The 27,744-nt window shown below is 37.2% G+C and overlaps 1 protein-coding gene across 2 annotated transcripts in view; it reads left to right on the top strand.

Moving 5' to 3' along the window:
* Khdrbs2 (KH RNA binding domain containing, signal transduction associated 2) overlaps positions 1-26,687 on the top strand; it is a 481,530-nt gene extending 454,843 nt beyond the window's left edge. For both annotated transcript variants that reach the window (XM_059281719.1, XM_059281720.1), the window contains 2 exons: positions 13,507-13,565; positions 25,773-26,687. In XM_059281719.1, the coding sequence (XP_059137702.1) occupies positions 13,507-13,565; positions 25,773-25,870 (157 nt within the window). In that variant the 3' untranslated portion in view covers positions 25,871-26,687. The remainder of the gene's footprint in view (positions 1-13,506; positions 13,566-25,772) is intronic.
* The last annotated feature ends 1,057 nt before the right edge of the window (positions 26,688-27,744 follow it).

The raw sequence follows: 27,744 nt of genomic DNA, 5'->3' as shown, positions 1-27,744 counted from the left end.
AAACCTATTATGAGGCACTGTGAGAAGCCCTCAACGGAGGGTTAAGAGGCAGTACCAGAAGGCTTCAGGAACTGGTGCTCAGCTGGGATTTTACTGATGGATACGACTAAGCCAGGAAGAGGTATCATCTGGTGCAAGGACAAAGAAATGAAAGTGTGATTCACTCCTGAACCACATGTCCTTCAGGAGTATCCAATTATAAAGCACTTAGGTGTGAAAAGGCATCCCTTGAAATGACACAAAGGAAATAAAGGCTGAACACATTATCAAGGAATAAAATAGCATTTGGTGAAGTTTGATACATTCGTGAAATCTAAAAGCCCCATCCCAGAGTTTATCTTTGGTTTGGGGGGATAAAATTATGAACAAAGATAAAAAGATTATAAGAGCCAGAGGTAAGGAAGGACTATTACAAACAGTGTCCTCTGGACATGACAGGACCAGTGTGCTCATCAACACATAGCAGCTGTAGCTGCCTGCATGAGACCTGCACAAAATGAGCCAATCGACATTTTGGCATGAATGAGATGATGGGCTCATAAGCTCAACTCCTAGCTGAGAGTTATTTGGCAAACAATGGCTGCTGGGGGGCTGGGAGACTCAGTGTTCTTCATGGGTATGGGCCATCCTTCAGTGGGTGGCCCCACACCTATGCTAGTCATGGTGGCACTAATTGGACTCAGTAAGTTATAAAGAAGAGGACATAAAGTCAGGGTGGAGGAATGTTGAAGGGGAAGCGAGGGAGAAGTTAGAAGGAGGGATTGGGTAGTAGATATAATCAAAATGCGTTTTATACACATTGTAGAGTTCTCAAAAAATAGGTTAAGAAAACTAAATTTAAAAATGTGTTTGTGCTAAACCAATGTGGTATACTTAAGCTCAATAGATTCTTCTTTGTTATGATTTTTAATCATAAAGAAATAAATCTACCATATGACCCAGCTATACTACTCTTTAGCATATGCCCAAAGGATTCAATGTACTAATCTACAGATATTTCATCAGCCATGTTCATTGTTGGTATATCCGTAACAGCTAGGAAATGGAAACAACATAAATGTCCTTCAGTTGATGAATGGATAAGGAAAATGTGGCATGTATACATAATGTAATTCTATTCATCTATGAAGAAAAATGAAATTATGACCAATTCCCATTAAATAGGTGGAAGCAGAAAATATGATACAAGTATGGCAACCCAGATCCAGGAAAATAAATGCTGCATGTTCTTTCTTATTTGTGGATCATAACTCCACATCTTTAGATGTGAGTATATAACCTGGAGAAGCCACAGAAGCCAGGAAAATAGAGACTATCAGTGGGGAGAGATAACGAGCTTGGGGTAGAGTAAAGGAGGATAACAGGACACCGGACATGAAGTGAAGGGAAATTAGGAAAAATGAAGGGGAGAAACACTGGTGATATGTATATTATGGTAATATATACATAATTTAAAATATATTTATTATATATTCAATATATATTTAGTATATATAATTGAAGTTATGACACTTGGATTAACAGTTGCCTCAGCAAGGAGCCACGGACTATCTGCTCAAAATCCCCACTGCCAGTCACAGGAAGCCTCCATTAACATTATGGTACAGGGGAGTTCCCCAAACAATATAAGCCATTGCCTTTGTCCTTAGTTGCCTCCCAGAACATGAAGGTAAAACCCTATTGCCGAAGTCATCACACACTTCAGGCACATGACAGCATTGAGTTGTAACTGAACTGGAAGGCTCCTCTCTGAGGACTAGCGCTCACAGTATCAGAGGTAGTATGAAAGCTGCCCAGGGAGAAACATATGCAATAGTCCTATCTAGCAAGAAAACCTACAAACAACAAGAATGACCAACATGGCAGAATATGTCTAAAGGTACAATAGTGACACTTATATCTTAGGAGTAACTAACAGACGTTTAACTGGACCTACGGCCCACTCAGTGAGAGGAAATTTATATCCATTATCATAAACCTAGTCAACCATTTTTGATTGGTAAGATCATGGACCCTAGAGAAAACATTCTCAAAGCATATGTTGCAAAACATTCTATACTTCACTGTGATTATAGTTGCTAATCACATGATGTATGCTAGAAAATAACAAATAAATGTTCAAGTGTGATCACTACCAAAAAGATAAACACTTAAAATAAATCAATGATGGATACATATATCAAAATATTATATTATAAAATATAATTTTAATTCTTCAGTTTAAAAAATGCACAGTAGTATGAACACCCAAAGAAAAATAATAAAATGAAGAAAGATATGTCATATTAGTACAAATTCATCGGGGCTGGGGATATGGCCAGACAAGCATGAGGTCCTCAGGTTGGAGCTCCAGAACCCATGAAAAGGCCAGGCACCATAGTGCATATCCGAAATCCCAGTGCCATCATGGTGAAATGGAAGGTAGAGGAAGAAAAATCCTGAGAAATTTAAGGATCAACTAGTCTGATATTTGCTGTAGTAAGCATAAAGGTAGAATGAGAGAACCAATACCCAACGTTATCCTCCTCTGACCTCCACTTGGGAGCCATTGAACTATGTGCCCCTGCTAACAACACATATTATACATCACACACACACACACACACACACACACACACACACACACACACACACACCACATCCATTCACATGTACATCACAGAAACTCATACACACATATACACATATCATACACACATCTTACATACATACATATCACAGGCAAGGATTAAAACAAGTGCAGGTTTTCATCATATAGTTGCAATACTGTGACCCAGATGATTCAAATCCAGAGTTCTTTCTTTTTTTTTTTTTTTTTTTTTTTGGTTTTTCGAGACAGAGTTTCTCTGTGTAGCTTTGCGCCTTTCCTGGAACTCGCTTTGGAGACCAGGCTGGCCTCGAACTCACAGAGATCCGCCTGCCTCCGTCTCCCGAGTGCTGGGATTAAAGGCGTGCGCCACCACCGCCCGGCCAGAGTTTTTTCTTATTTTAGAAAGTCAGAGCAATGCATATGCTATATCTAACACAATGCCCTCGGCGGCATCTGTGCCCAAGATACAAGCTAATATCATAGCATGCACATCATTAACCAGGTCAAGTGAATCATCAATGGGCGTAACTAGCTTCTTGTTACTTTGGCTTTGGATTGGACTGCCTGCTTATTTCTGACCCAGAACTTGTGAAGGAGCAGTTGGTTTCAGAGTCTAGGCATTTGAAATTTATAAGCATGAGAATTTCAGAGCTTCTGAATTTTAAAATTTCCAGAATAAATCCAAATAAATAGTTGTGGAATTCTGCTAAATTGAACTGCAGGAAATATGAGAAGGAAAAAATGAAGGGCTGGGGAAAGAAAACATCAGCATTTCCAAACGTGAAAGTTTCTAACAATGCTAATAAAGCCACAATATAGAGGCTTTGCTTTGTGCCAGATATATAGAAACAAACCTGTAGCTCGGAGTTTTTTATCTACTTGATTAGTGTAGTTTTCTTTCATAAGGTTTTGTTGTGTTTGCAATGTTTCCTGGACTTCTGCATAAGAAACACTGCAAATGAAGTTTAAAATGTCTGTACACAGCTAATCACAACTAACTCAGAACCTGAATCTTTATTTTAGTATAGTGTTACACATATTAGACATCAGCGGAGTTGTGGCAACAGAGAAAGAGGTAAAACTTTAAAAATTAAAGAGCCCTGATGCACTGAGAGACACTCTGCGTGGAAGTGTGAGAACAGTTCTACAGAAAACAGGTGTGACAGGAAAGTACATTGTCCAACATGTGGTGAATCCTTGGAGAGAAGCTGACAATTGACCTGAATCCTAGGAGAAGGGTGAAAACATTCTTAGGGATCATGCTCTGTGCTAAGGAATTGTCACTCAGTCTGAGAACTAGAAAAAGGAAGGTATGAAAATACATGACCACAAGTCAGTTCAAACATGCTGCCACAGAAGACAGGCAATTAGAATTTTGATTTCTCCTATTTGAAAAAAAAATCTTCATATTTCTAATGTTTGGCAGTAAACATGTTTCATGATACTTTTACTCATGAAACGGAAGGCTTGCCTGGTATCTGTCACATGCTGTTTCTGTGATAAATATAGCCTCATATTTTGTCCAAACATAATCATTTTTATCAATGTATGCATTCCCTCCTCAAACTCTGTTATGTATATTTAACTTCCAAAGTGTGGTGTGTGGAAATAGCTCTTGAAACAGAAACAAGGGGTTTGAGAACACTATGTAGTTTAGGAGAGAATACATTTGTGATTTGAATGGAAAAGAATATGAATCACAGTTACCCCACAGCTGCAGCATATCAGTGCTTACAGCCTTAGAGTTACCTACTGTCTTAATTGGGGTTTGATGTAGACACCATGACCACGATAACTCTTATAAAGAAAGCATTTAGTTGCAGTGGTTCTCTTCAGAGGTTCATTCCATTATCATCATGACGGGGAGCATGGCAGCGTGCAGTCGGATGTAGTGCTGGAGTAGCTGAAAGTCCTACATCTTGCAGAAAACAGGAAGTCAACTGAGACACTGGGTGGTATCCTGAGCATAGGAAATCTCAAAGCCTGCCCCCACGGTGACACACATCCTCCAACAAGGCCAAACCCATTCCAAGAAAGCCACACTTCCTAATAGTGCCACTCCTTATGATTTTATGGGGGCCAATTACATTCAACATACCACACCTACTCTATTTAAATAAATAGAAATCATACCAGTGTTTACAGCACTGAAATCCTATTGACACGCATGAATTATGACTCAAACAAAAATATGTGAATGCAATTTAAGTTGAGTCCACTCCAAACAAGGATTCAGTAATGTCTATGAGTTTGTACCAATGGCATGTAATGGTTCATTTAACAATGTCATGTGCCAGGGAACCTAATTAATCAGGCAGTTGATAGTCTTATTTCTAGAAAATAATTGCTTCATTCTAATGATAGCTTTACACAACTAAACAGAAGATTAATGCCCTAATTATAAATTTTTCACCCTTCAGTTATGCAATAAAGGGTCAAAACAAGCGAAAGATAATAAACTAAATTGAGAATAAATGATACAATAGTGCCTATAATAGGAGTTTACTTGTAGAAATGTTTGAATAGTGTTAGATCCCCAAATAGTGACTTGCAGAAGTGCATTTCTCTGTTGCTTGCTGTGCAGCGCCCTGAAAGCACCCATTTTATGTCAAGGAGATCATTGCCAGGCTGATAATAATTCTACACTGCATGCCTTATATAGATCATCTATCTTGATCTTTAATCTATGAGCAGAACAAATATGTCACTTACCTCATGAATAATCAGCCTATATTTCATCCTATGAACACTGATTACCACCAAGTGAAACTTAGGGAGGCATATATAGCTTTTTAATGTTTCAGAATATTTCAAAATGAAATCCTCCTTGGCATGTCACCCTTTATGAATATTAAAAAGTGAAGCCATGTGGCTATGCCTTCATTGGTGGGAGAATCGCCAATTATTGAAAGCAGTTGAACACCTGATATGTAGTAGACACTTAACGGAGTTATCACAAGTTATGTCCTTACTACTTGAGGGCTATAAATTATTACCCATCAAAGTGTGGACACTGGAGTACAGAGGGATTAAATGATTGCTCCCAAATGGCATTTACATAAAAGATCACCTCTCAACTTCTACATTGAAATATTCTGTCTCATGCCAGTGGGTTAAACTAATAAAATGATATTTTTTTAAAATGTTGATTTCCTACACATAAGTCAGACAATGACGCCTTCACTGTTTGCCACCCTTGAGACTGAACTCTTTGCCCTCACAGTTGAGTAATCATTTAGTGGGAGATTCCCATCTCATGTTCTCTATACAATGAAAGAGAGAAACAACTAGAGTAGTCTCTTGTCATCTGTATCACTATCTTTCTTAAGTCACGTGGTGTCTTTGCTTGCTGCTGCGATTAAGTCTAGACTCTTGACCATCAAACAAGGAAAAATTCTTAAAGATCTGCCCCTGTTTCTTGCTCTGGACTGAACACGGATGGCTACTCCAAGTACCACCTCCCTGGATACTTCGAAGCAGCAGCAGTTGCCACCCTTTCTCTTGTCTGAATTTTGGCTAATATTTTTCTTGTGGCTCCCTTGTTCCTTCTGACCTGGGCAATGCCTACTAACTTTGAGGTATTAGTATTATTCGTATTATTGTTTTAGTATTCAGCAAGTGAGAAACATAAGGAAAGAATATTTCATACTTGCTTAATTGGTTTTCTGCTACACTGCTATTCCCACCAGGATATTTTATTTCTTCGATTTGATTTTTATTATGATATTTTACAAAATAGACAAGATTTATTTATCTATATGTAGCTGCCAGGCTTTTGTTTTGCTATTATTGTGACTCTATGGTCATTATGTCATTACTTTGCACAGCTGGGGATAATGAACATGAAAGAATACTGTGGGAGATGAGTGAGGAGGGACACATACTGATGGTTTCTGAGGGAAAATACAAAGAATAGACTCATGGAATCATCGCTTAAACCCTACTAGCAAATAGGTTTTGAAATAGGTATAGGTTTACACAATTTAATGCTGTGTTGGAGAATTTCATTTTTATTACTAGAAATAACAGATTACTCTGATTAGAGAACACTCAGGAATAGTCATCAGAATCAGGAGGTTAACACAAAAATGATAAGATGTTTGGTACAGAGTCTCCCCTTTCTCCGTGCCAGTAATGATCCATTAACATTCCAAATGCTACTGAATGATACATAGACCCTGTGTGTTGTACTCATTAACCTGAACAGTAAATCTTTATGGCTTTGTAAACAGGGATTTTCACAGAGCTGATGAAATTTAACAGAAGGAATTGAGCATCTATAAATGAAAATGGAAGTAAAGGAAAATCCAATTGGTAACTTGAGGCTGGGTGCTAGGCTGAAAATTCACCTGTGTTTGACATTTTTGTTCCACATATTTCTGTCAATACAAACAATCAAGACTGCAGAGTAGATGCAGGAAAACAGTTGAGAATTGTCTTCTTAAATGCTAAGTGTAGTTGCATCAATATTATATGTCTGTACATGTAATTTTCAGATTATTGCATTATTTTCAACATGCTAATTTGAATAACTATTACAATCACTTTTCTATTTGTAAATATAAAAAGACTATGTTGGATTCCAGATATATATATATATATATATATATATATATATATATATATATATATGTTTTTGAGACAGGGTTTCTCTGTGTAGCTTTGGAGCCTGTCCTGGAACTCACTCTGTAGCCCCCAGGCTGGCCTCGAACTCACAGAGATCCATCCACCTGCCTCTGCCTCTCGAGTGCTGGGATTAAAGGTGTACGCCACCACTGCCAGCATATGTATGTATTTTTAAAGTGACCTTAAGCATAACATAATATTATGTTCGTTGTTTTGTTTCATTACTTCAGAAAACTACTGTATTATTATGTTTCCTTTATCCCGTTGTTTTGTCATGTTGAAGTCAGAGGACCTGTGAATTCTGCATAAATGCAACTTGGTTACTCAATTCTCAACTGATTATTATTCTATCTCAGATTTTATAAAATATAGGGAGAAAGATTTCTCAACACAGCTATTATTACAGAAGTGCTAATTAAAATTAGAACATTCTTTGTGATTTAGAGCTTAATTACTGTTGTAGCCATAAAAGCCATATTTTTTCTCAGAGCTGGCACATATACAAAATCTGAATTTTTCTTATCATTTACTCAAACAGTATCTAGCTAGTAGCTTTTATATTTAAATAACTTCAACATTAGTAAATATTTGAAAAATAAATGGAGAATAATTGGAGTTTAAGGGACAAGAACCTTATCAGAGTAATTTGTTATAAATTTTAACTAGAATCATTTACATCAAAAAGGACATGAATAGCCGAGCGGTGGTGGCGCACGCCTTTAATCCCAGCACTTGGGAGGCAGAGGCAGGCGGATCTCTGTGAGTTCGAGGCCAGCCTGGTCTACAAAGTGAGTTCCAGGAAAGGCGCAAAGCTACACAGAGAAACCCTGTCTCAAAAAAACAAAAAAGAAAAAAAAAAAAAGAACATGAATGATTTGGTTTTTTTTGTGTGTTTTTGTTCCATTGTTATCAACACAAGCAGATGTCTTTTCTATATCTCATCTCTTGCAGAAAAACATGCTTCTATATTCTTGATACTGAAATACAATGCTCTCTTCCTTACTTCTTTTTATTATATCATTTATTCATCCATTCAACAAATATTGCCAAATACCTGTTAACCATCATGAGATTTCTTTTATTGTCAATTTTTACTATGTGTGGTATGGGTTAAAATTCCATAGCAAAGATGTCCCACAGTTGAGTGGGTGGCACAGAGAAAATCTTGTCGTTTTCCTACATAATTGACAGGTGATGATGGGTGCACTCTACTCTACCTCTCTATTCAAGGACTCAGGCTGGTGGGAGGCTGTCACTAACATGAGCTGCCCAAAGTGGAATTAGTCACTGATATTTCCACAGCCAGTATCATGAAAATTCATCGGAAGTAGAGGAAAGGGAATTTACGTTCACAAAAACTGCAATGAATTTGTAGTATCACTCTGCATGTGGCCGCAGTCATATAAGGCACTAGGAAACATTGAGCCACTCAGTTTCTTAGGAAGGAAAGGACTGACCATTTCAGAGGCAATAACAAGACCTATTCTATCATTAGATCCTTGAGTCACCAAATGTGACTTTTCTTCTTTGTGTTGTGAGAGAAATACCTACCTTCTCCAGAACATCCCAGCTTATAATTACTGAAACTAGCTTAAAATCCAGGATCTCTAAGAGGTATAGATCTCCATGATCACTTAGGTTTTGATGTGGTTCTACAAGGTCTAATACCTTGTAAAATGATCAGCACACAGAGCTTTCTACCTCTCCCCATACAAAAGACCCAGTGTAAAGGAGTCAGAAAGGAACAGAGTAACTGTTCTAAAAACTATGATCCTGAAAACAGAAGGAGGCAGGGAGACTCAGTGGAAATAACAGCTATGAAATCCAGCCAAGTGGAGGTGAAAGTGATAAACTAAGTTCTGATTTGTGTATCTGGCAACTCTGATTTTCTTTTCTGGGAGTCATGCCAACTTCCCTGGAAGGTTCCTCTGCATCCTCCTGGTGAATGGATGTGTTCATGTGCATATCTGAAGGGAATATAGTAGTATTTGCCCTTTTTGGAGGTTTTTCAATTTGTATAGTGTATCCTTCCTGCTGGTGAATGGTCAAGAGGTGCAAGGGATGTTCTGGGAATCATCAATGTTGAAGAACCCAATGGAAAAGTGTGAGGATGTCTTAAAGGAACATTAATTATCTCTTGCTGAAATATAGAAAACTTTTCTTCTCAATAAAGCCTACATTTCCAAACCCTTCATCAATTTAAATTCTAGAACTAACACAAACCAGCTAGAGACAACCTCTTTCAGCAAAGTGTTCTTCACCCTCATTCCTTCATTTTTTTTTCTCAAACAGTATTAAACACATTCATTCTTCTTAACAAACTGTGAGATAAGCAACAGTGTAGAGCAAAGTTTCTTCTCATGGTAAGTCTGAAGCTGAGGTGCTGCCCATGGTATAGTCTGTGACTCCCCAGGCTTTGCATAGTTTATGCTGTGTCATCACTAAGAACGTTCAGGAACACAAATCCAAGAAAAAGAGATTGTTCTTAAGTTTGAAATGACCTTGGTTTCCACATTACATCTGCACACATCTTGGGTTTCTTCAATTTGCCACAAAAGTACGTACAGATGGAAGGGTGTCTGGTCATATTCATTGCTTACAGAACTTTTTGTCAAAGAAAGGCCCTTCTTATGGAAATAATACTGAGTAAACATAGACATGGACCCTACAAAGTCCATTATGACAGTGAGCCATCATTTTCCTATGGTACTCCATTATGTCATTTATAATCTGAAAGTGACAATTCCTTCTTGGTGTGATTATGTCTTTCATGAGAGACAATAATTATATTTTCTTTGTCATAGTCTTTCTCATGACTGCTCCTTCTTGTTCTCCTTTGTCTTCATCAATGCAAATCTTGATGACAATTCAATGATATAATTCAGTAATGGCACCAGATAGTGTTCAGCAATACTGTCTTGATAGAGTATACTCCAGGAAACAGAAGCAAATATTTACTCAACAAAAAGCTGCTACCAATGTCAACATCTTTCCCTTTAAGTGTTGATCATTAAATAATTTTCTTATGTTTGCCACATTGTGAGTCTCAGAAAGTTAATCAATGACTGTCAGGAATTTGCTGAATCTACATAAGGACCTTGGATTGGTTTGTATCGTTTATTTTTTAATGTTTATTTTTAGCATATGTAGGTGTGGGGGGGGTATGTATAGATGAATGCAGGTGTCCACAGAATCCAGAAGAGAATGTCAGATCACCTGGAGCTCTAGTTAGAAGTGGTTATCAGTCACCTGACTTAGATGCTGAGAGCCTAACTCATGACCTTCTGCAAGGCCACACTGGCTCTGAACTGTGGAGTCGTTGCTCCAGCCCAGGGTTGCATCATTTCTATTAACATATATATGTGAAAGAAGATACAAATGTCCAGCTACCAATCAATGCCATTAACCTTCTCTGATGCAAAGATGAATCTATCATTCAGCATTTTAAATAGTTTTTTATGATTTTTTAATTTTATGTGAATATTGAAAGCAATAAAGGCAGGGCTAAGAACTCTTTTTTTCAGCATCTTTCACTAAAATTAAAGTTGGGTCACTATAAATTGTATCCTGGGAAAACAAATGTAACCTTTCTGTTTCTTGTTTTATTTCTAAAGCATAGACTTAAATTTTTCTTCTTGTGTTACTACTTTTAATGAAATCTTAAATGCTTGATCTATTGATACCTAGAGGAAACTCTTGAAGAATAAGAACAATATTCACAAAACACATCACTTTAGCCCCCTCTGTATTTTCTTTCAACCTATACCCATATTCAGATCTTATCTGATTTGCTGTTTGGTATGAAATCACTTTCTTGTCACAATGCATGGAGCTCATTGATAGAATGCTTATTTAATAGGTTCAATCTCTAATGTTGTCAATAAAAGAAATTCATAATACTAAGATATTTAATTAATTAATATTCAAATGGATGATAATGGATTATAGCTAATTTAAGCCAGGCAACTTTTAAGGCAAAATATGATGTTATTATAAGTGTGTATAGAGCCTTTCGTAACAGTAATAATGTAAGAATTATCAAAATGGTAACTTTTCTACTTTGGGCATATTATTCTTAAAGTGTCCAAATTGAATGCAGCCACTCATTGACATGCTGTTTACCCTCATATAGATAATCAACCCTTGTATGACATAAATCTTGAGAAGCTGTCATATGGCACACACTGCTACAGAAAATCAGTCTAGGACAGTAGTAGAGAGTCAATAAGGGAGGACAAAATACTCAAACCTGGAAGCCTAAGCACAAGTAGGAAACAGCTGCTGAGTAAATGAACAGATGTGCATTTGAGTTTACATGATAATGTGCCATGATTGGCAAGTGCCGAAAGGAACCAGCAGGGGACACACCCTGAGTGCTAGTCAGAAGAAGGATCAGGAGAACCTCTTGTGAGTGACATAAGTTAAAGAGGGGAAGAATGGGGACAGCTGAGCACTGAGGAAAAGCATTTTTCAGCTAATAGGTCAGCAGATAGAAAGACAATGGGACAATAGCATGTCTTCCGTGATCAGAGAACATTCTGTAGCATTGGTGTGCCTTGAATTGAGTCAGGAAGGGGGAAATTGGCATAGTGGGGCCTGAAATAACAGATTTTTATAAAAGTTTTCTTTTTCTTTTGTAAAGGACATTAGGAAGACATCTAAGGGCTTTGAGTAGAGAACTCAGACAGTTTAACATATCTGTAACAATGACTGCTATGTAGAAAATAGAAAGACAAAAAATAGGGCAAAAAAAAAGCAGTAAGCAGGATGTTGAATCATTTGAGAGAGAAATGGAGAACTCTTTCACTACAGCTGCAGCTGGGAAAATGTTGGGACATGTTCAGGTTCTATACTTATTTGCAAGTAGAAATTAAAGAACTTGCTGTTGGGATTAAATGTTACATATGAGATAAAAAAGAGAAGCCCACAGATTGTTATTTGAGTGACACTAAAATGTTTCCGATGATAATGATGGAAGAGTGTAAAAGGAACAAGTATGAGGTGGGAAGAAAATCATTTTCATTTTTGAATTTGGAAAAGTTCGCTTTGACAAGCAAATAGAAATGTACACTAGGCTATCACATACTTGAGAGCAGAAGGGAGGTGCCAATGGTAGAGATATCATTGAGAAGCCATAAGAAGAGAGTGGGTGTTTAACCACAGACACAGATGAGGTTGGTTTTGGAGTTAGGACAGAAAGAGAAAATTTCTAGTAAGTGAGAGTAGGTGGTTGGTCCATGGGAAGTTTACTAATAGAGAAAAATGAAGAAATGAATTAGAAATATCTCAAAGCAAGAGGAGTATTTAAAGGAGCATAAAATGGCCATTGGTGTCACATGACATTAGAGGAAAATTACAATGAATTCTTATTATATTTGAACATGTCAGAATCTGTACAAGAATTCTTTCAGTGGATCCACAGATATAGCAGCCTGATGTCATCAAAAGAAAGCAAGGGATTGTGGGTGGAAAGAATGAGTACTGCCTTCCCTTCAGGAAGTGTTGTTGTGGAAGCTCACATAGAGGGGGCTAGTCACTGCGAAGGACGGATGCTAATTGGAATGAGGTCTGTAAGAGGGAAGCAGTGATGCTGTAGGACCAAGTAAGAAACAACTGTGAGTGTGTGGGGGGGGACTCTGTGATCCTTTGAAAAGAAACAGAACACAAATGCCGCTTTCATAGCTGTTCAATGTGGAAATACTGAGTGGAAATAAATAGCTTAAATATTTAACAAGTCTATAGACTAGAAAAGATGTATATTTTTAATGTCGCCAGTAGTAAAGGACACATATCAGATCATCAATTTGTATGGCAATATTTTCTTCAAAATAAACTCTATATCCTTCTTATCAACTTTTGAAGTCTTAGACTTGTGTTTGAGGGGAAATTTAATTTATTAAATAGGAAGATGGAGAGGAAGACCAACTAAAACAGCATCAAAATATATAATAGATAGGTAGATGATAGATAGATGATTGATAGATCGATGATGATGATGATGATGAAGATAGATAGATAGATAGATAGATAGATAGATAGATAGATAGATAGATAGATAGATATGATATGATAAATAGGCAGACAGGTAGATAGGTGATAGATATGATCAGAGCACTTCTAGTTAATAGCCTTTATTTTTCTCACTGAGTATTTTTTTTAGGATGGTGTTTCATGGCTGGAGGTTACCAGGATATTACCTTAGCACATGTTTGACTTTGAATTTCTTGTGAAGTTCTAGTTTTGATTCTTCTGCTTACAGAATCATTGATTCCTGTCTAAATCTGTTGCAGTGTGCCTGAATACTATGACTACGGTCATGGAGTAAATGAGGATGCCTACGACAGCTATGGTAAGACCTTTTCCTTACTATGGTTATGAGATCAGAACTACCATCTGTCACTGACAACTCAGAAATTACTTCTACATCCACCTCCCGGCCCCATTTTCACAGAAGTACTGGCTACATTGATTTATGTAATTTCACAGTAAGATTTGACTTACAGAACCAGTGCAGAAAATTGGACAGATCAATTTTGATCAAAATTTCAAGAGAAATTAATCACAATCATAGATCATTTCTGCAGCATTGGTGAGCAGTCAGTAGTGCTGCCATGTTTCAGCATGCCCATTACTCAAGTCTTTGATGTAACCTCAACGTTGTGTCTTTCCTTTTGTCACAAAGATATCAGTAAAATCTACATTTAAAATAGTTTTAGACTTATAAGTGCAGATACTTTTTATTATATAATAATCTTCAAATTATTTCTCTATCTATATATCTCTTAAATCCCAAATAACATTTGTCTTGTGAGCATTAGTATTTGATAAAAATATTAGTCCGTAAAGTTGATTTCGAAGTGCATTAATGAAAATCAAGAAAATCACTATAAATTAACCATAATTCTATTTAAACATTTTCTGAGTGCCTGTGATCTATTTACACAATACAACATTTTGATGGGTCTGGTTCTATAAAATGTTCAGTTAGCAGGTTTGCCTTGAAAATGACATTTAGACATTTACATTCTTGGATTTTCATTAAATTTATACCAAGGCCCCCTCTTCCTCTGATGGAGAATAAAAAAGACAATGAAGTAATCTAGGTGTTTGGAGCTCCATGTCATGAAAGTGTAGTGCTATGTCAGTGTGGAGGAAGAAAGAACAAATGTTGTGGGACGGGGGAGAAGAAGGTGCAGAAGACCAGATCAGGGAAGGAAAGTGCAGATGGTCAGGTGGGGAGGACATCACAGATGGTCATGTGGGGAGGATATCACAGATGGTCATGTGGGGAGGACAGCACAGATGGTCATGAGAGAAGACAGCACAGATGGTCATGTGGGAGGACAGCACAGATGGTCATGTGGGGAGGACAGCACAGATGGTCAGGTGGGGGCAGAAAGAATAAAGATTACAAGGAAGAATGGAGTCATCCTTAGAAACAGACATTACTTAGTAACACCATAGCACACTAGCAAGAGATAGGATCCCAGCATATGATAGGATCTCCAACATCATCCTCTAGAGAACATTCTCACACATTACCTGCATTTTGAAGATGAGGAACTAAGGCTGTAGCATTAAGTGTCTTGTCCTCAGTGGAATAATTAACATGAAACAGAACTCCAAAGTGTCTGGTTGACATTTCCCCCCAAAGATGGGAGTAGTGATTATTGGGGGAAGAATAGGATCTGGCACTTTCAATCTTGGTAGGGTCACCACTGCTCAGCTAGGTTGAGGTACAGGGCTAAACACACATGGCATCCACAGTTCCTTAGGTTCAACAAGAAAATAGCTGTCCTATCCATTTCCAAGCCTATTCCTACTTGTACAGGAATCAAGCCATGTGCCTTGTCCAGTTAGTGACTAAAGATGATACATGAATAAGATATAAACATAGTTTTTCTGCTTTCATCAGCGAGGATGCTGAGGTGTAGCTTTCATTGGTCATCCTGAATCCAGGATCATCTAACAACCAGCCACCTCCACCATTTCCCTCATCTTTATCCCAATGAGATCAAAGTCATGTACCTGAGGTGCATCAGACTGTCTTAGTTATGGTTTCTATTGCTGTAAAGAGACACCATGACCATGACAACTCTTATAAAGGAAAAACTTTTAATTGGGTCTGGCTTACACTTTCAGAGGTTTAGTCCATTATCATCTTGGGGGGGAAGCATGGCAGTTGGGAGTATGGCAGCATGCAGGCAATCATGCTGCTGGAGAATTAGGCATCTTGATCTAAAGGCAACAGGAAGTAAACTGCAACACTTGGTGTGTCTTGATCATATATGAGACCTCAAAGCCCACCTTCACAGTGAAACACTTCCTCCAGCAAGGCCACATCCACTCCAGCAAAGCCATACCTCCTAATAGTGCCACTCCCTGTGGAGGCCATTTTCTTTCAAACTACCACACAGAGGCAAGGTCAGTGCTTTATCTGCCTTGGTCTCTGTGGCAGTTTGAATGAGAATGTCTCCCATAGGTTCACATGCTTGAGTACTTGTTCCCTAATTAATGAAACTCTTTGGGAAGGGTTAGGAGGTAGGGCCTTGTTGGAGAAAGTGTGTCACTGGGGGCAGGTTTTGAGGTTTCATAAGACTCATGCTAGTCCCAGTGTGATCTCTTCTTCTATTTGCTCATCAATATGGAGTTCTCAGCTATTCCTGCTTCCATGCCTTTGTTCCTCTATCATGGACTCTAACCCTCTGAAATCATAAACCCACATTAAACACTTTCTTGTAAGTTGCCTCTGCTGTGGTTTCTTATCACAGCAATAGAGAAGTAACTATGACAACCTCCAAGATCCATCTCCCAGGTCTGCCCCCAAAAATGTCAGTGATAACCTTGCCAAGGCAATTGGTGATTAGAAAGGTCTGAGACTGATGGTCAAACTGACCATTTAGAACAGACCCAGGCTAAGTATGTACCTTCTGCCTTCATCCTGGTCAGCAAGCCTTCATGGAGCCACCAAGAAGCAGGAAGCAGCAGAAAAACATTAAAAACCATGGGAATACCACTTTGATGAGATTGTCAACATTGTCATATGTGACATATGTGGGGCTGGTCTTACCCAGAGAACTCTCCAGAACTATTAAGGAGATCCTGGGTACTATACAATATGTACACAGCAATGTGGATGGATGCCACCCTCATGACATCATCAATGACATCAGCGGTAGTGCTGTCAAAGCTCAGCTAATGTAAGAGCAACATGAGAGTATTTCAACAAATGATCATCTGATGAAGAAAAGATACAAACTTAGCTTTTTATAAATTTATTCTTCTTTTTTGCACATAGGCGTTGGTAGGTGCTAGCTTTATGATGGTGTACAAAGTAGATATTATTTTTCTATGGCTCCTGTTGTTTCCTGTTCAGTAATAGATGGCTGTATACATATTATACCAGATTATAATCTTTATGAGTTTAGAACCCAGAATTCAGATACCAAGTGTTCTGAATTGGTATAGATCTGTACGAAGTTGGAGAATATTATTCATTTAAAAATGCTTATTAAGTGGCTATGAAATGTAAGTGTTGCTCTCAGTGGTGGGAATACTACAGACGAAAATCTCCTGGAGCTTCTTTTCTAATGAGGAGGTATATTATTATTCATGAAACATCTTGAGATTTTCATTGCAATCGTTATTTTTCACATTTGGTATGTTGGTGTGGGGAAAATAGCTGCCATCTTTCCTTAAGGAATTATATGCAGTGGAATCAGTGCTGCATTTGGTGATGTGCAGCAGGATGGTTTGTGAAGGGATGAAAAAATTCAGTCCTAAGAGAAAAAAACTTCAATCAGGGAATGAACCAACAAAATGAATAGACAGTTCTCAGAAGAAAAAAAATAGAAATAGCAACAAACACAAGAAAAATGTAATCAACATATTTAGCCATCAGAAAGATAAAAATTGAAAATACTTTAAAATTTCCTCCCACCCCTGTCAGAAGGGATAACCTCAAGAAAAAAAACTGACAACAAATGCTAATGAGGATATGGGGTAAGAAGATCCTTTATTTGCTGCTGGTAGTAACATAAACTCCTTTAGCCACTATTAAAATAGCAAAGAGGATTCTCAGAAAACTGCAAATAGAATAGCTCAGTTTATATCATCCTGAAGTATATATCCAGAGGGCTCTAAGTCCTATCATAGAAACACTTGGACATCGATGTTATTGCTACCAGACTCACTACAGCTAAGAACATCAACAGAAAAAGGAGAACATGGCAAATATACACAGTAAAATATTGAGCTGGATAGGAAAATGAAATCATAACATTTGCAGGAAATAGGTGGAACTGGAGATCTTTATATGAAGTGAAATAAGCTAAACTCAGAAAGACAAACAACACATATTTCCGTGTGTGTGTGTGTGTGTGTGTGTGTGTGTGTGTGTGTGTGTGTGTGTGCATGCATGTGGTAACTGAATATTTACTGATTTACTCCCTAATTTTAAGAATGCAACGTTTTGTTACATTGCCCAGGTTAGTTTCAAACTATGGATTCAAGTGCTTCTCCGCAGTTAAACTCCCAAGTATCTGGGACTCCAAGTCTGGACCTCTATTTTATACAGTTTATTTTGTGTATCATGAGATGAAAAGAATTTTTGTCTCTTTGGGGTTCATATTTCATTGTTGAAGTAAGAAATATAAATTATATATTTGTAGGTAACATTAAATATTGAATGCTTTCCTTGCAACACTATAATACTAAATTTAAATATAACTAAATATTTAAATGTATTGATTATAAAGATCATTTAATATTTAGAATGTTATCAGATCCATTTTTATTAAACTAATATTTATTACATTTTTAGAATGTATTTATTTTTAGAGAATGAATATTTGATTGGTAAGAATTTAAAATCAGTTTCTGCACATCTAAAATATTTTCTAATTAAATCAGAATTACTAAAATTATTTTGGATATGTCTGAATAGCTCATAATTCAATGGGGAAGTATTTTAATTACAGGCCAAGCACCAGCTTACCCAAGCAAGACTTCACATGAGAAACACCCTCTTCATTCTCTCTGAGATTGACAGCTATGAATGGACAGCAATATTATCTTCTCAGAGAAAAGAGCTGTTTATTAAAATGTATTTAATGTATGAACCAGAGAGCTAATTATGCATCCATTCGTTAGTGGCATTTTAAGTGACAGCTGTGTGGAACCAAGGAGGATAATATTAATACACTATCTTGAAATGAATGGAAGCAAAAAGAAATTGGGGGCTGTATTTCAATCCAGGGCACCGGAGTGCGGCACTTCAAGTAGATTGCAGAACACGAACATCCTCATTTTTCGTTGAGGAGCTAGATGATTATTATCCCAGTGTGAAAATAAGCCTGCATTGATTAATCTGTGAAAACAGCTAAAGAAAATGAAGCCAACTGGCATTCATGCCAGCCCTGGGATTGAAGAACAAAAGCCTGCTATATTTAACAGTAAATAGAGATTCACATTTGAGAAATTGATTTTACAAAAGATGAGTTTTCTAAAATTGCCATGAATATAAAAGTCATTGGAAATAAAATACATGCAAACAGTTTGTCCTAGAATTTAATATTGAAATTTTTTTGTATTCCTGAGAATAATATCACACAGTGCAGCAAGCTTTCTCTGGGCTGCCAACCAGCTCCCAAATCACGACACAAAGACTTATTATTAGTTATGAATGCCCTTTCTTAGCTTATGCTTGTCCCACCAGCTCTTATAATTTAATTTAACCTGTTTCTCTTCATCTACCTTTTACCTCAGGGCTTTTTACCTTTCTTGCATTCTGTATGTCCTACTTTTCCTGTTTCTTCTATGTCTGGCTGGCTGGTGGCTGCCTGCCTGCCTGGCCCCCCACTTCTCCCTCTTTTTCTCCCTAGTTCTCTGTTCTCTCTTGAGCCGAGATTCCTCCTCCTACTTCTCTCTGCCAACGGCCCTGCCTATCCCTCTACCGCCAGCTCTTGGCCATTCGGCTTTTTATTAAACTAATCAGGTGCCTTAGGCAGGCAAAGCAACACATCTTTTCATGGTTAGGGTAATATTCCATAACATTAACAAATGTAACACATCTTTACCTAGTTAAAGTAATATTCCACAACAACACAGAGTTATTTCATCTTAATGTAAAATTTTGAACTTTATTTCTTTTAACTGAAAGACAGCCTACGGGAATTGTGTTCAAAAAGTATCTTAAAAATTCCTTTGTAGCTGGGCTGCAGTGGCACATGCCTTTAATCCCAGCACTTGGGAGGCAAAGCCAGGCAGATCTCTGTGAGTTCGAGGCCTGCCTCATATACAGAGCGAGATCCAGGACAGGTACCAAAGCTACACAGAGAAACCCTGCCTTGAAACCTCCCCCTACAAAAAAATTCCTTTGTAATTTAAGAATAAACTAATTTTCCCTTATGCTATTTCAGAGATGGCAATTAAATGACATCTAATACAATGAGTTCTGATAATACATAAATATCATCTTTCCTAGAGGCAGCATAATTTGAACAAGTGCAAGGGGTGGGAAGATGGCTCAGTGAGTTAATGTCCTGACACACCAGCCTGTCAACCTGAGTTGGGAGCCTCAGAACTCAAGTGAAAGCTGGACACTGTAGCAGTCACACCGTTGCCTATAATCTCAGTGTCTCTTCTCCAGGAGTGTGGGAAGCAGCCTCAGGAGACTCTCCAGAATCTAACAGCCTGGTTTACTGAAGAGAACCTACCTCAAACAAGCTGAAAGACAAAGGCTAACACATAAAGGCTGATCTCAGTTCTCCATAGGTTGTGTACCCAGAAATAAGTACACACACACACACACACACACACACACACACACACACACACATCATAGACTCACTACTTCATTGCCTAGTTGGTATTTTTTACATTAGATATATTTAAGATTTCAATTTTGTTTTGAACTATCTACTCTTAATTAAATAGTTTAAGGCAAGCTGGGAACCTGCATCTGCCTATGTTAGAGATTGTAAATTCAATTACACTGGTAAGCTTGGGGAAAAAAAAGGAAAGACTAGTTTTCACTTTTGATCAGCTATGTCAAAAATCTTTTGAGACAAGGACATGTGTTAAGGATGATTTAAAAGCTTGTTGGACACCATGAGCTAGTTTGGGGGTACACAATGAGATAGTACTATTCTGTGGATGATTAAGAATAGGGTGCAAGAGTGGCATTATATCTCCAAAGCAATCAACAGAGGAACATGGAAGCACAGTCTTTTAGAGCAGATCCTGGAGCTTAAAGCCTGGTTTTTGTTTCTTTCTTTCTTTGTTTACTAATGGCCATGCTGAGTGTCTTTCTGGGACCAAACACTGTATAATAATAGAAAAGAGATGTAAAGGAAGCCGGTAGATAGAAGTTGAGTTTCTTATCAATGAAGCAATGTAATCATGCCCACCTTCTTCACAGAAGTTGAGTTTCTCATCAATGAAGCAATGTAATCATGCCTACCTTCTTCATTGAACTAAAGGGGAAGAATTGTAATTTAGTACTTGATATTACCAATTGATTCTTCCATGTGTTATTTCTCATACAGTCCTCTTGTATTTTCCAAGTCTGTGGATGAATTCCTTATCTTTTGATGAATTCTAGACCGACAATAAAGTACAGTTTAGATTCAAGTGAGACAAGATTCTAAATTGCATTCAGTTGTCACTCACCATTTTGTTTTCTACCTTCCATAGTGCTAACTCTTTCTTCAGCTGGCTTCTTTGTCTCCTCTTTTATTGAGATGAGATCTGAACTCTACAATGAGAAGATGTTTAATTAAAATATTGAGGTCCTCTGTTGTACAGGGGTGAGTCACAATAGACTCATTGTCACTGGCATAGAAATTTTGAGCTATGTAGCAATTTCAGGCAAATCTGAACTACAAGGTAAGATCCTTCCTTAAAAACATTACACCATACCAAAGTAAAACAACAAAGGCAGAAAGCTGTTTCTTCTCTCAGCTATACCCACTGATCTATACTACTCATAGATTAAAGGTAGACAATAGTAATCCTTTCCTCATAGGAAAATTGTGAAGCTTGCTGATGATCTATACTATAAGAAATTGGCATCATAATGAGTTACAAAACCAGTAAAACCTTTAAGCTTATCATATCCTTTAGGAACAGTTTGAAAACAACTAGTAAGTATGTATTTGAAAGGCGCTTTTCTATGAAGTGGCTCAGAACCAGGATAAGTCTTACTCAGCCACATAGCCATGTGACTCTTGTGAGCTGCATTCCTGATTCCCTAAGCAGATTTTGACAAGGGCAGTCAGTTTGGGTTCCCTGCTAGGTGAGTATCTTCATCAGCATGAAAACATAAGAAGAAGCAGTTAAAGGTACATTTGAACTTATGTTGACAATCATGGTAGAAGGAATGGAGGCAGAGAGAAAGACTGGAAAAGGCCAATGGAAGGATTTATCTTTCCAGGGTGTACCCTCTCTGACTTACTTCCTAGAGTTCATTCAGCTCTGTCTATATTCATGGATTGATCTGGTGATGAAGATAAAGCCCTTATGAGCCAATCAACTCTAGAAGATCATTAGCTTGCAAACACACCTATAACAGTGTGACTTTAGGAGAACACTTCATGTCCAAACTACAACCCTTACTTATGAATTTTGAATACAGATCTGCAGTATGACACAAATGAACAGCATGCGCAGCCATTTTTCACTGTGGGTTTAAAACACCTTTTTTCTCCCTGAGATTCTTATGTGAGTTTCAGAAATGCAAAGCTATATCTAGAATTAAGAAAGCATGAACACATTATCTGAACCATCTTGATAAAAATCTCTATGACATTTTTTTTTAAACTGGTTCAAAATTAATGTACGCTGGATGTGATGTTTTAAATCTACTTCCTGGAGCCCAAATATTAAAACTTTACTTTCCTATGTACTTTAATAACACTAGTCTTTCTCGAACTGGTCTCTCAAGCCTGTGCTTCGTTCATACCCAGAACCTAAATGTTTAAAGTACCCAGAACAAAAGCCCAGGTTTGCAATTTTAAAAATTGTCTAGATTTTTCTTTCCCACCATGAATGCTCCCCAAAGTATCTAGTTTCATTGCAGAAAGGAGAGCAGGTTATGTTCTGCATGTGGCTTTGTGGGCCTGAACCTGCTGAGCAGAGCATTTGAGACGGGAAAAGTGTGGGTCATCTGAGTAACGTTTGTACAAACAAAGAGTAACCTGGATGATTTACATTCCAACCAAAGTAAAATGTTTCTCAAGGACACTGACTCTCGTGTTATTTACATGAACTCTAGGCATTCTGGGAAGCTTGACTACTGAGGTAATATGTTACTCACTCACAAAGATAAAATGAGTAACTTGAAAAAAGAAATATCACATATATACACACAAAAATCAAATTGTTAGCAATGCCTTTGCTTGATTTCTTTTCCACAATTGGCTTAAAAATACCTCCCTTGGGCCGGGTGGTGGTCGTGCACACCTTTAATCCCAGCACTTGGGAGGCAGAGCCAGGTGGATCTCTGTGAGTTTGAGGCCAGTCTGGTCTACAGAGCGAGATTCAAGACAGATACCAAAACTACACAGAGAAACTCTGTCTCGAAAAAGAAAAAAAAATCCCTCCCTGTTCAGTAGCACCATTGATTTCTATGCACCTTCCATTCATGCTGTTCTAATATGGGATTGCCACTATCCAAAGTCCCTTTCCTTATAGGTCTCAAGAACCACTTTAGAATTAAGGCAAGATGATAAAATATAATTAATGTAGGAAAGTCTTTAGAGAAGGAATAACCTGGGATAGGTTCAATTCCACCTGAGTTCCCAGTGAATTTGTAGATTTGCTCAGAACAACTTCCTCGTCTAGATGACTGCAAGTTAGATGTCGATCTAAGTTCAGGTAAAGGATGAAAGTTTGTGGTTCCCTCCTCCCCACTTTTCTCAGGGTTTTCCTAAAAGACTGGCTATAAATGTGCTATAATCTTTGACACGTGTTTTTCTCTAGGTTTGTCCTTGACTGTGTTCATAATCAGAACATAGGATAATGACATGCATCATAAAGGAAAAGGTTGATGATACTGTTATTCATAAATAAATATGAACTCAGTTCATGTTTTATAAATCCTGTGGTAGTCTAGTCATTTCAATGTGGCAGAGAGGTACTTAGCACCCTCTCTGAGAAGTAATTTATTATTCATTTATTTTATAGTCCAGCAATGTTTCTCATACAACAATCCCCTAGATACTTAGAGCACCATGTTTACTCTGTTATTTACAAAAAGACAGACAGTTTAAAGCTTCACTGTGAAGATATTTTTAAGTGACTTTGCAACAGCATCATGGGACTAAAAATAATTGACTATGAATCCAAACCTTGTACTAAATTTGAAAGTATTTTTGAAATCTTAGTGTGTAGTAAATGGACTCCTAAAGGAGCAGCTAAACTCCAAATGGATTTCTAAATTTTATACCTTTATCTTTCTCAAAACCTCCAGCATAATCAACCTTGTGATGCTTCCTCTCACTCTCTAGTTTCTGTTCTTGGCCCCCCGAAGGCTCCATAGTTGACTCAGGTTAGGATGGCCTTGGAGTTCTTAAAATCACATTTATTTTAAAGCAACTCTCATAGATCACAAATATTATAGATGAGGGACGAGACACTGACAACAAAAACTTTGAAAACATAGTCAGCTGTGACTGTGACAATGGGAAACACTGACTGAGCCGGAACTCTTGAGAAGCCAAAGTACTGCACACGCATGTTCTGCTGCTGATTGCACAATGTGGCGAATGTCATAGTAACAGCATCAAACATGAGCATGGTGGGAAAGACACCGAGAAAGGAAACTGGACACAAAAAGAAATTACAATTCTCCAAAACCTGATTCACTGTTATTGTTGGGTTTATGTAGAAAACAGAAGAAAGGTCCCAATTAAGAGACATAAACCCTTGGTTTCATCTGCTAATGGCAAGGAATCTTGGAAAGTCTAACACTTGCATTTGCTAAATAGGAATTCATTTTTTGCTGCTTGCCCAACTTCATAGTTTCAGTTATTGTGAGCTAACAGTATTATTCATTTTCCCAGCTTAGAGCAAGGAGACAAAAGCATTGTGTTCATTCACACAGATGAATACATTTGTATTTGTGTGTGTGTGGAAATGCAATGTTTAAAGAAAATGCAGTGCAAAGTCTTCAGATTCTCAAAGTCACTTCCAGTGGCTTCTCTTCTCCAACAGAGCCACATCTAAGCCTTCTCATAGAGCACCAGCACCTGGTGATCAAGGATTCAAATGCCCAAGACTATGGGGATCATCTCATTTAAACCACCGCAGTCTTAAATAGTGAACACAGAATATTTCAGTCTTGACTATCATTTGTCATAATGATATTTCCATGATCATCTCTGAAACATCTGTTTAAATGCAGTCTTTTTCTAATATTGATATATGTTTGATTGTTTTTATAAAATTGAAGGTCATTATCTTATATTGAAAACTAAAATGTTCTTATCTTTATTTAGAGGCTTTTAAAAGCTAATTGCAAGATGCATCACAGGGCAGAGGGCCTGCATCAGTTGCCCTCACTGAGATTTCTCCAGCTGATATTTTCATTGATTCTACTGGTCTGGTTTTACAAGTGTGTCTTTCTTTCTGGTACTTGCCTTCTCCAATGTCTGCTGTCTGACTCTGAAGGAGTAAATTCTAAGTGATGGACTTAGATATGCTACTTTATGGAATCACATAGATTGTCGAAATAAATCCACCCACAAGCAAAGGGGAGGAAGAAGCGGGTCATTTTCAGGGAAGACAGACAATACAGTCTCTGTTTCCCACAGCTCTCAAATGCTTAGCTGGCTTTTGATGTTTGCTTTTGTTCTGGAGTGGTAGGCTAAGTTCCATGTCACAGAGGACTCTTCCTGGTCTCTTAAGAGCCATTTTATTTTCTGAGTGGCTTATGGAAGAGGGGATATGAGAAATCTGTCTGTACCTACTCACCTACTTCAACTTTCTCTGTCCTGGGCCCTGCTCATCTCCCACTTTGTATAGTGAAGCTTATCATAGATCTCAACTCTGGACCAAATGAGAGATACTGAAAAGATACAACACACAGATCCTGCATTGCAGCGTGTTTCAATTAATTGGTCCACGGGACAAAGAATAGGCATTTGTTTTGTTTTGCTTTGAGTCTTATTTGATTCTCAAGATAATCAGGGGCTAAGAACTACTGGTTTACTATATACACTTTGTTTTAGAAGTTTGTATTGAAAGACTAAATGACCAGATTACATTTATACCCTTCTTGCAATGTTATAGCAAATAACACATAACAAATGATCATTTATCTTAGTACTAAAATGTTCTGTTCTTTGGAAAATACCAGAGAGGTTTAATTCAAATGGCTATCATGTCATATGTACATATCCTTGGTATAGTCTCACTTTCTGAAACAGTAAAGGTTTTTAGCTTGCATTGTTGAGATCATTTTATAATTTTTGTGTTAGTTAACCACTGTTTCTTGAATAATGTTAACTGTAACTGTGAAGTCACATGTATGTCACTATCTTTCTCTTACTCATAGCACCAGAAGAATGGGCCACAACTCGTTCCAGCCTGAAGGCACCTCCACCAAGGTCAGCCAGAGGGGGATACAGGGAACACCCCTATGGTAGATATTGAAGGTCCTCTTCACCTGTGACCTCCTCAGAGACAGTTCATAGCCTCTGGTCTCCACATAAACAGCAACAAGACAAGTAATAGTCCTTTTGTTTGTTTGTTTGTTTTTTCTATTCTAGGGATAAATGCTCATAATTATCCCCACTTATTTCTTGTATTTCCCTCAATACTGTTGACGTGACATTGAAACTAGTATTATTTTACAAAACAGACTGAAAAAAATCATTGGCAAGCATAGTTTATAAACCATTCAGTAGGATGATATTCTCTTGGTTGTTTTTTTTTTTTTAACTGTTGTGTGTAAAACCCCTTACCCCTTTTTGTTTTAGTATCATGTCCTTTTTCTTTTGTAAGAAAGAGCATGAATCTGTTAGCAGATTTTGAGTCTCAACCAACTAGCATAACCTTTGTCTAGGGTTGATAAAAGACTGTAATATGATTTTGAACTAGCTGATAATAAAGTTGTAGATAAGATGTTTTAACCTGTCTTTTAATATCTGTTAGTCAGATGGAGATGTTCAATATTAAGTTGTAAATTTAATTTTTAAATGCTGTTTTAATGGGGTTGAAAACAAGTGGCTACTGTATGTATGTAGCTAACTGAATTTGTTCAGTGTTTTAACCTGTATTTGTTAAAAAAAGAGAAAAAGAAAAAACACACATAAAGTTCCATGTGTAAGCTTCTCTAAATAGGCACCACAATTTGTCAAATATGTTTGCCATAATTTGTCAATAAAGCTGAAGGCTTTTGTAAAAACTAAATTTGGAATTACTTGTTTTCTAACTTTAAATGCCTGCTTTATTTCTTCTTCAAGAGATGCCTAAAATGTTTTCTATTTAAAAATTACAAAAATGAACCCAAGTCTGTTTTAAGCTATCTGTGTAATACTTAAAATGTATTAATAACTTATGGTTGTTAAATAATTTAAAAGTTAACAAACTAAACTGTTACATGAATCATGGTTAGTAAACACTAATGTATAACATGTTAATGGAAGAAATGGATTTAGAATAATAAATGGATTTTAAACTATCCTCTAAGCTTTATCTTGCTAAACACAAATTCTGATTGACTTGTTTGCACTAGCCTGTCTCTCGTGAGAAAGAGTAATGGAGTATAAAGAGGTAAGATTACCACTTACCACTGTCTAAATGCCTAGTTCTTCAACCTTTGAGTTTCCCCGCACATTAAATATCCCATCCAACATGTAAGCATTGCGTAGATTCACTTTATTGTTTTCACTCGAAGGAGTGCGTGGACTTCATTTGCGTAGTTTCTAACAGTTTGTTTGACAAACAAATCATCAGTGTCAATGGCTAGTTGTTGCTATTCAACCTCAAAAACTTTATTTGTAATTTTCAGTGCTAAATATCACCGCCCTTGAAGGCAGTTTAGAGGGCTGATATTTCTTTTGAGACTATCAGACTTGATGGCTGATGATTATTAAGGAAATATGTCGCAGGACTCACAGGATGACTAAACGTTAAACAGGTAACACTAATAGTAACTGTAAGTTTGCCTATGCAACAGTAATGTTAAATATTCTCAGTTATTAAGTTCCTGATAGTTAAAAAAGTAAACCTACAAAAATATAACAAATAGGTCTATAGGCTATTAAAACAACTAATCAACATTAACTAGAGGCACCAAAATTATTTTACAATATATAACCCTCAAGGTAATAAACAGAACTAAAATTAGCAATAACAGTAATGCAACTCTTGCTAACATCAAACGTAAGCTAAATTTTGATGGAGAAAAAGAAAGCGGAAGACTTGATAGTAGGGATGGATGCCAAAACTGTTACTCTTTTAAACATAGTTTTTTTTGTTTATGGTGGCTTTTTGTCAATGTGATTGGTTTACTTTTTTCGCTG

The sequence above is a fragment of the Peromyscus eremicus genome, chromosome 16_21, assembly GCF_949786415.1.
Source record: "Peromyscus eremicus chromosome 16_21, PerEre_H2_v1, whole genome shotgun sequence".
NCBI lineage: Eukaryota > Metazoa > Chordata > Mammalia > Rodentia > Cricetidae > Peromyscus > Peromyscus eremicus.
Note: the sequence above shows the minus strand (reverse complement) of the source record. Positions and strands in the feature narration are given on the sequence as shown.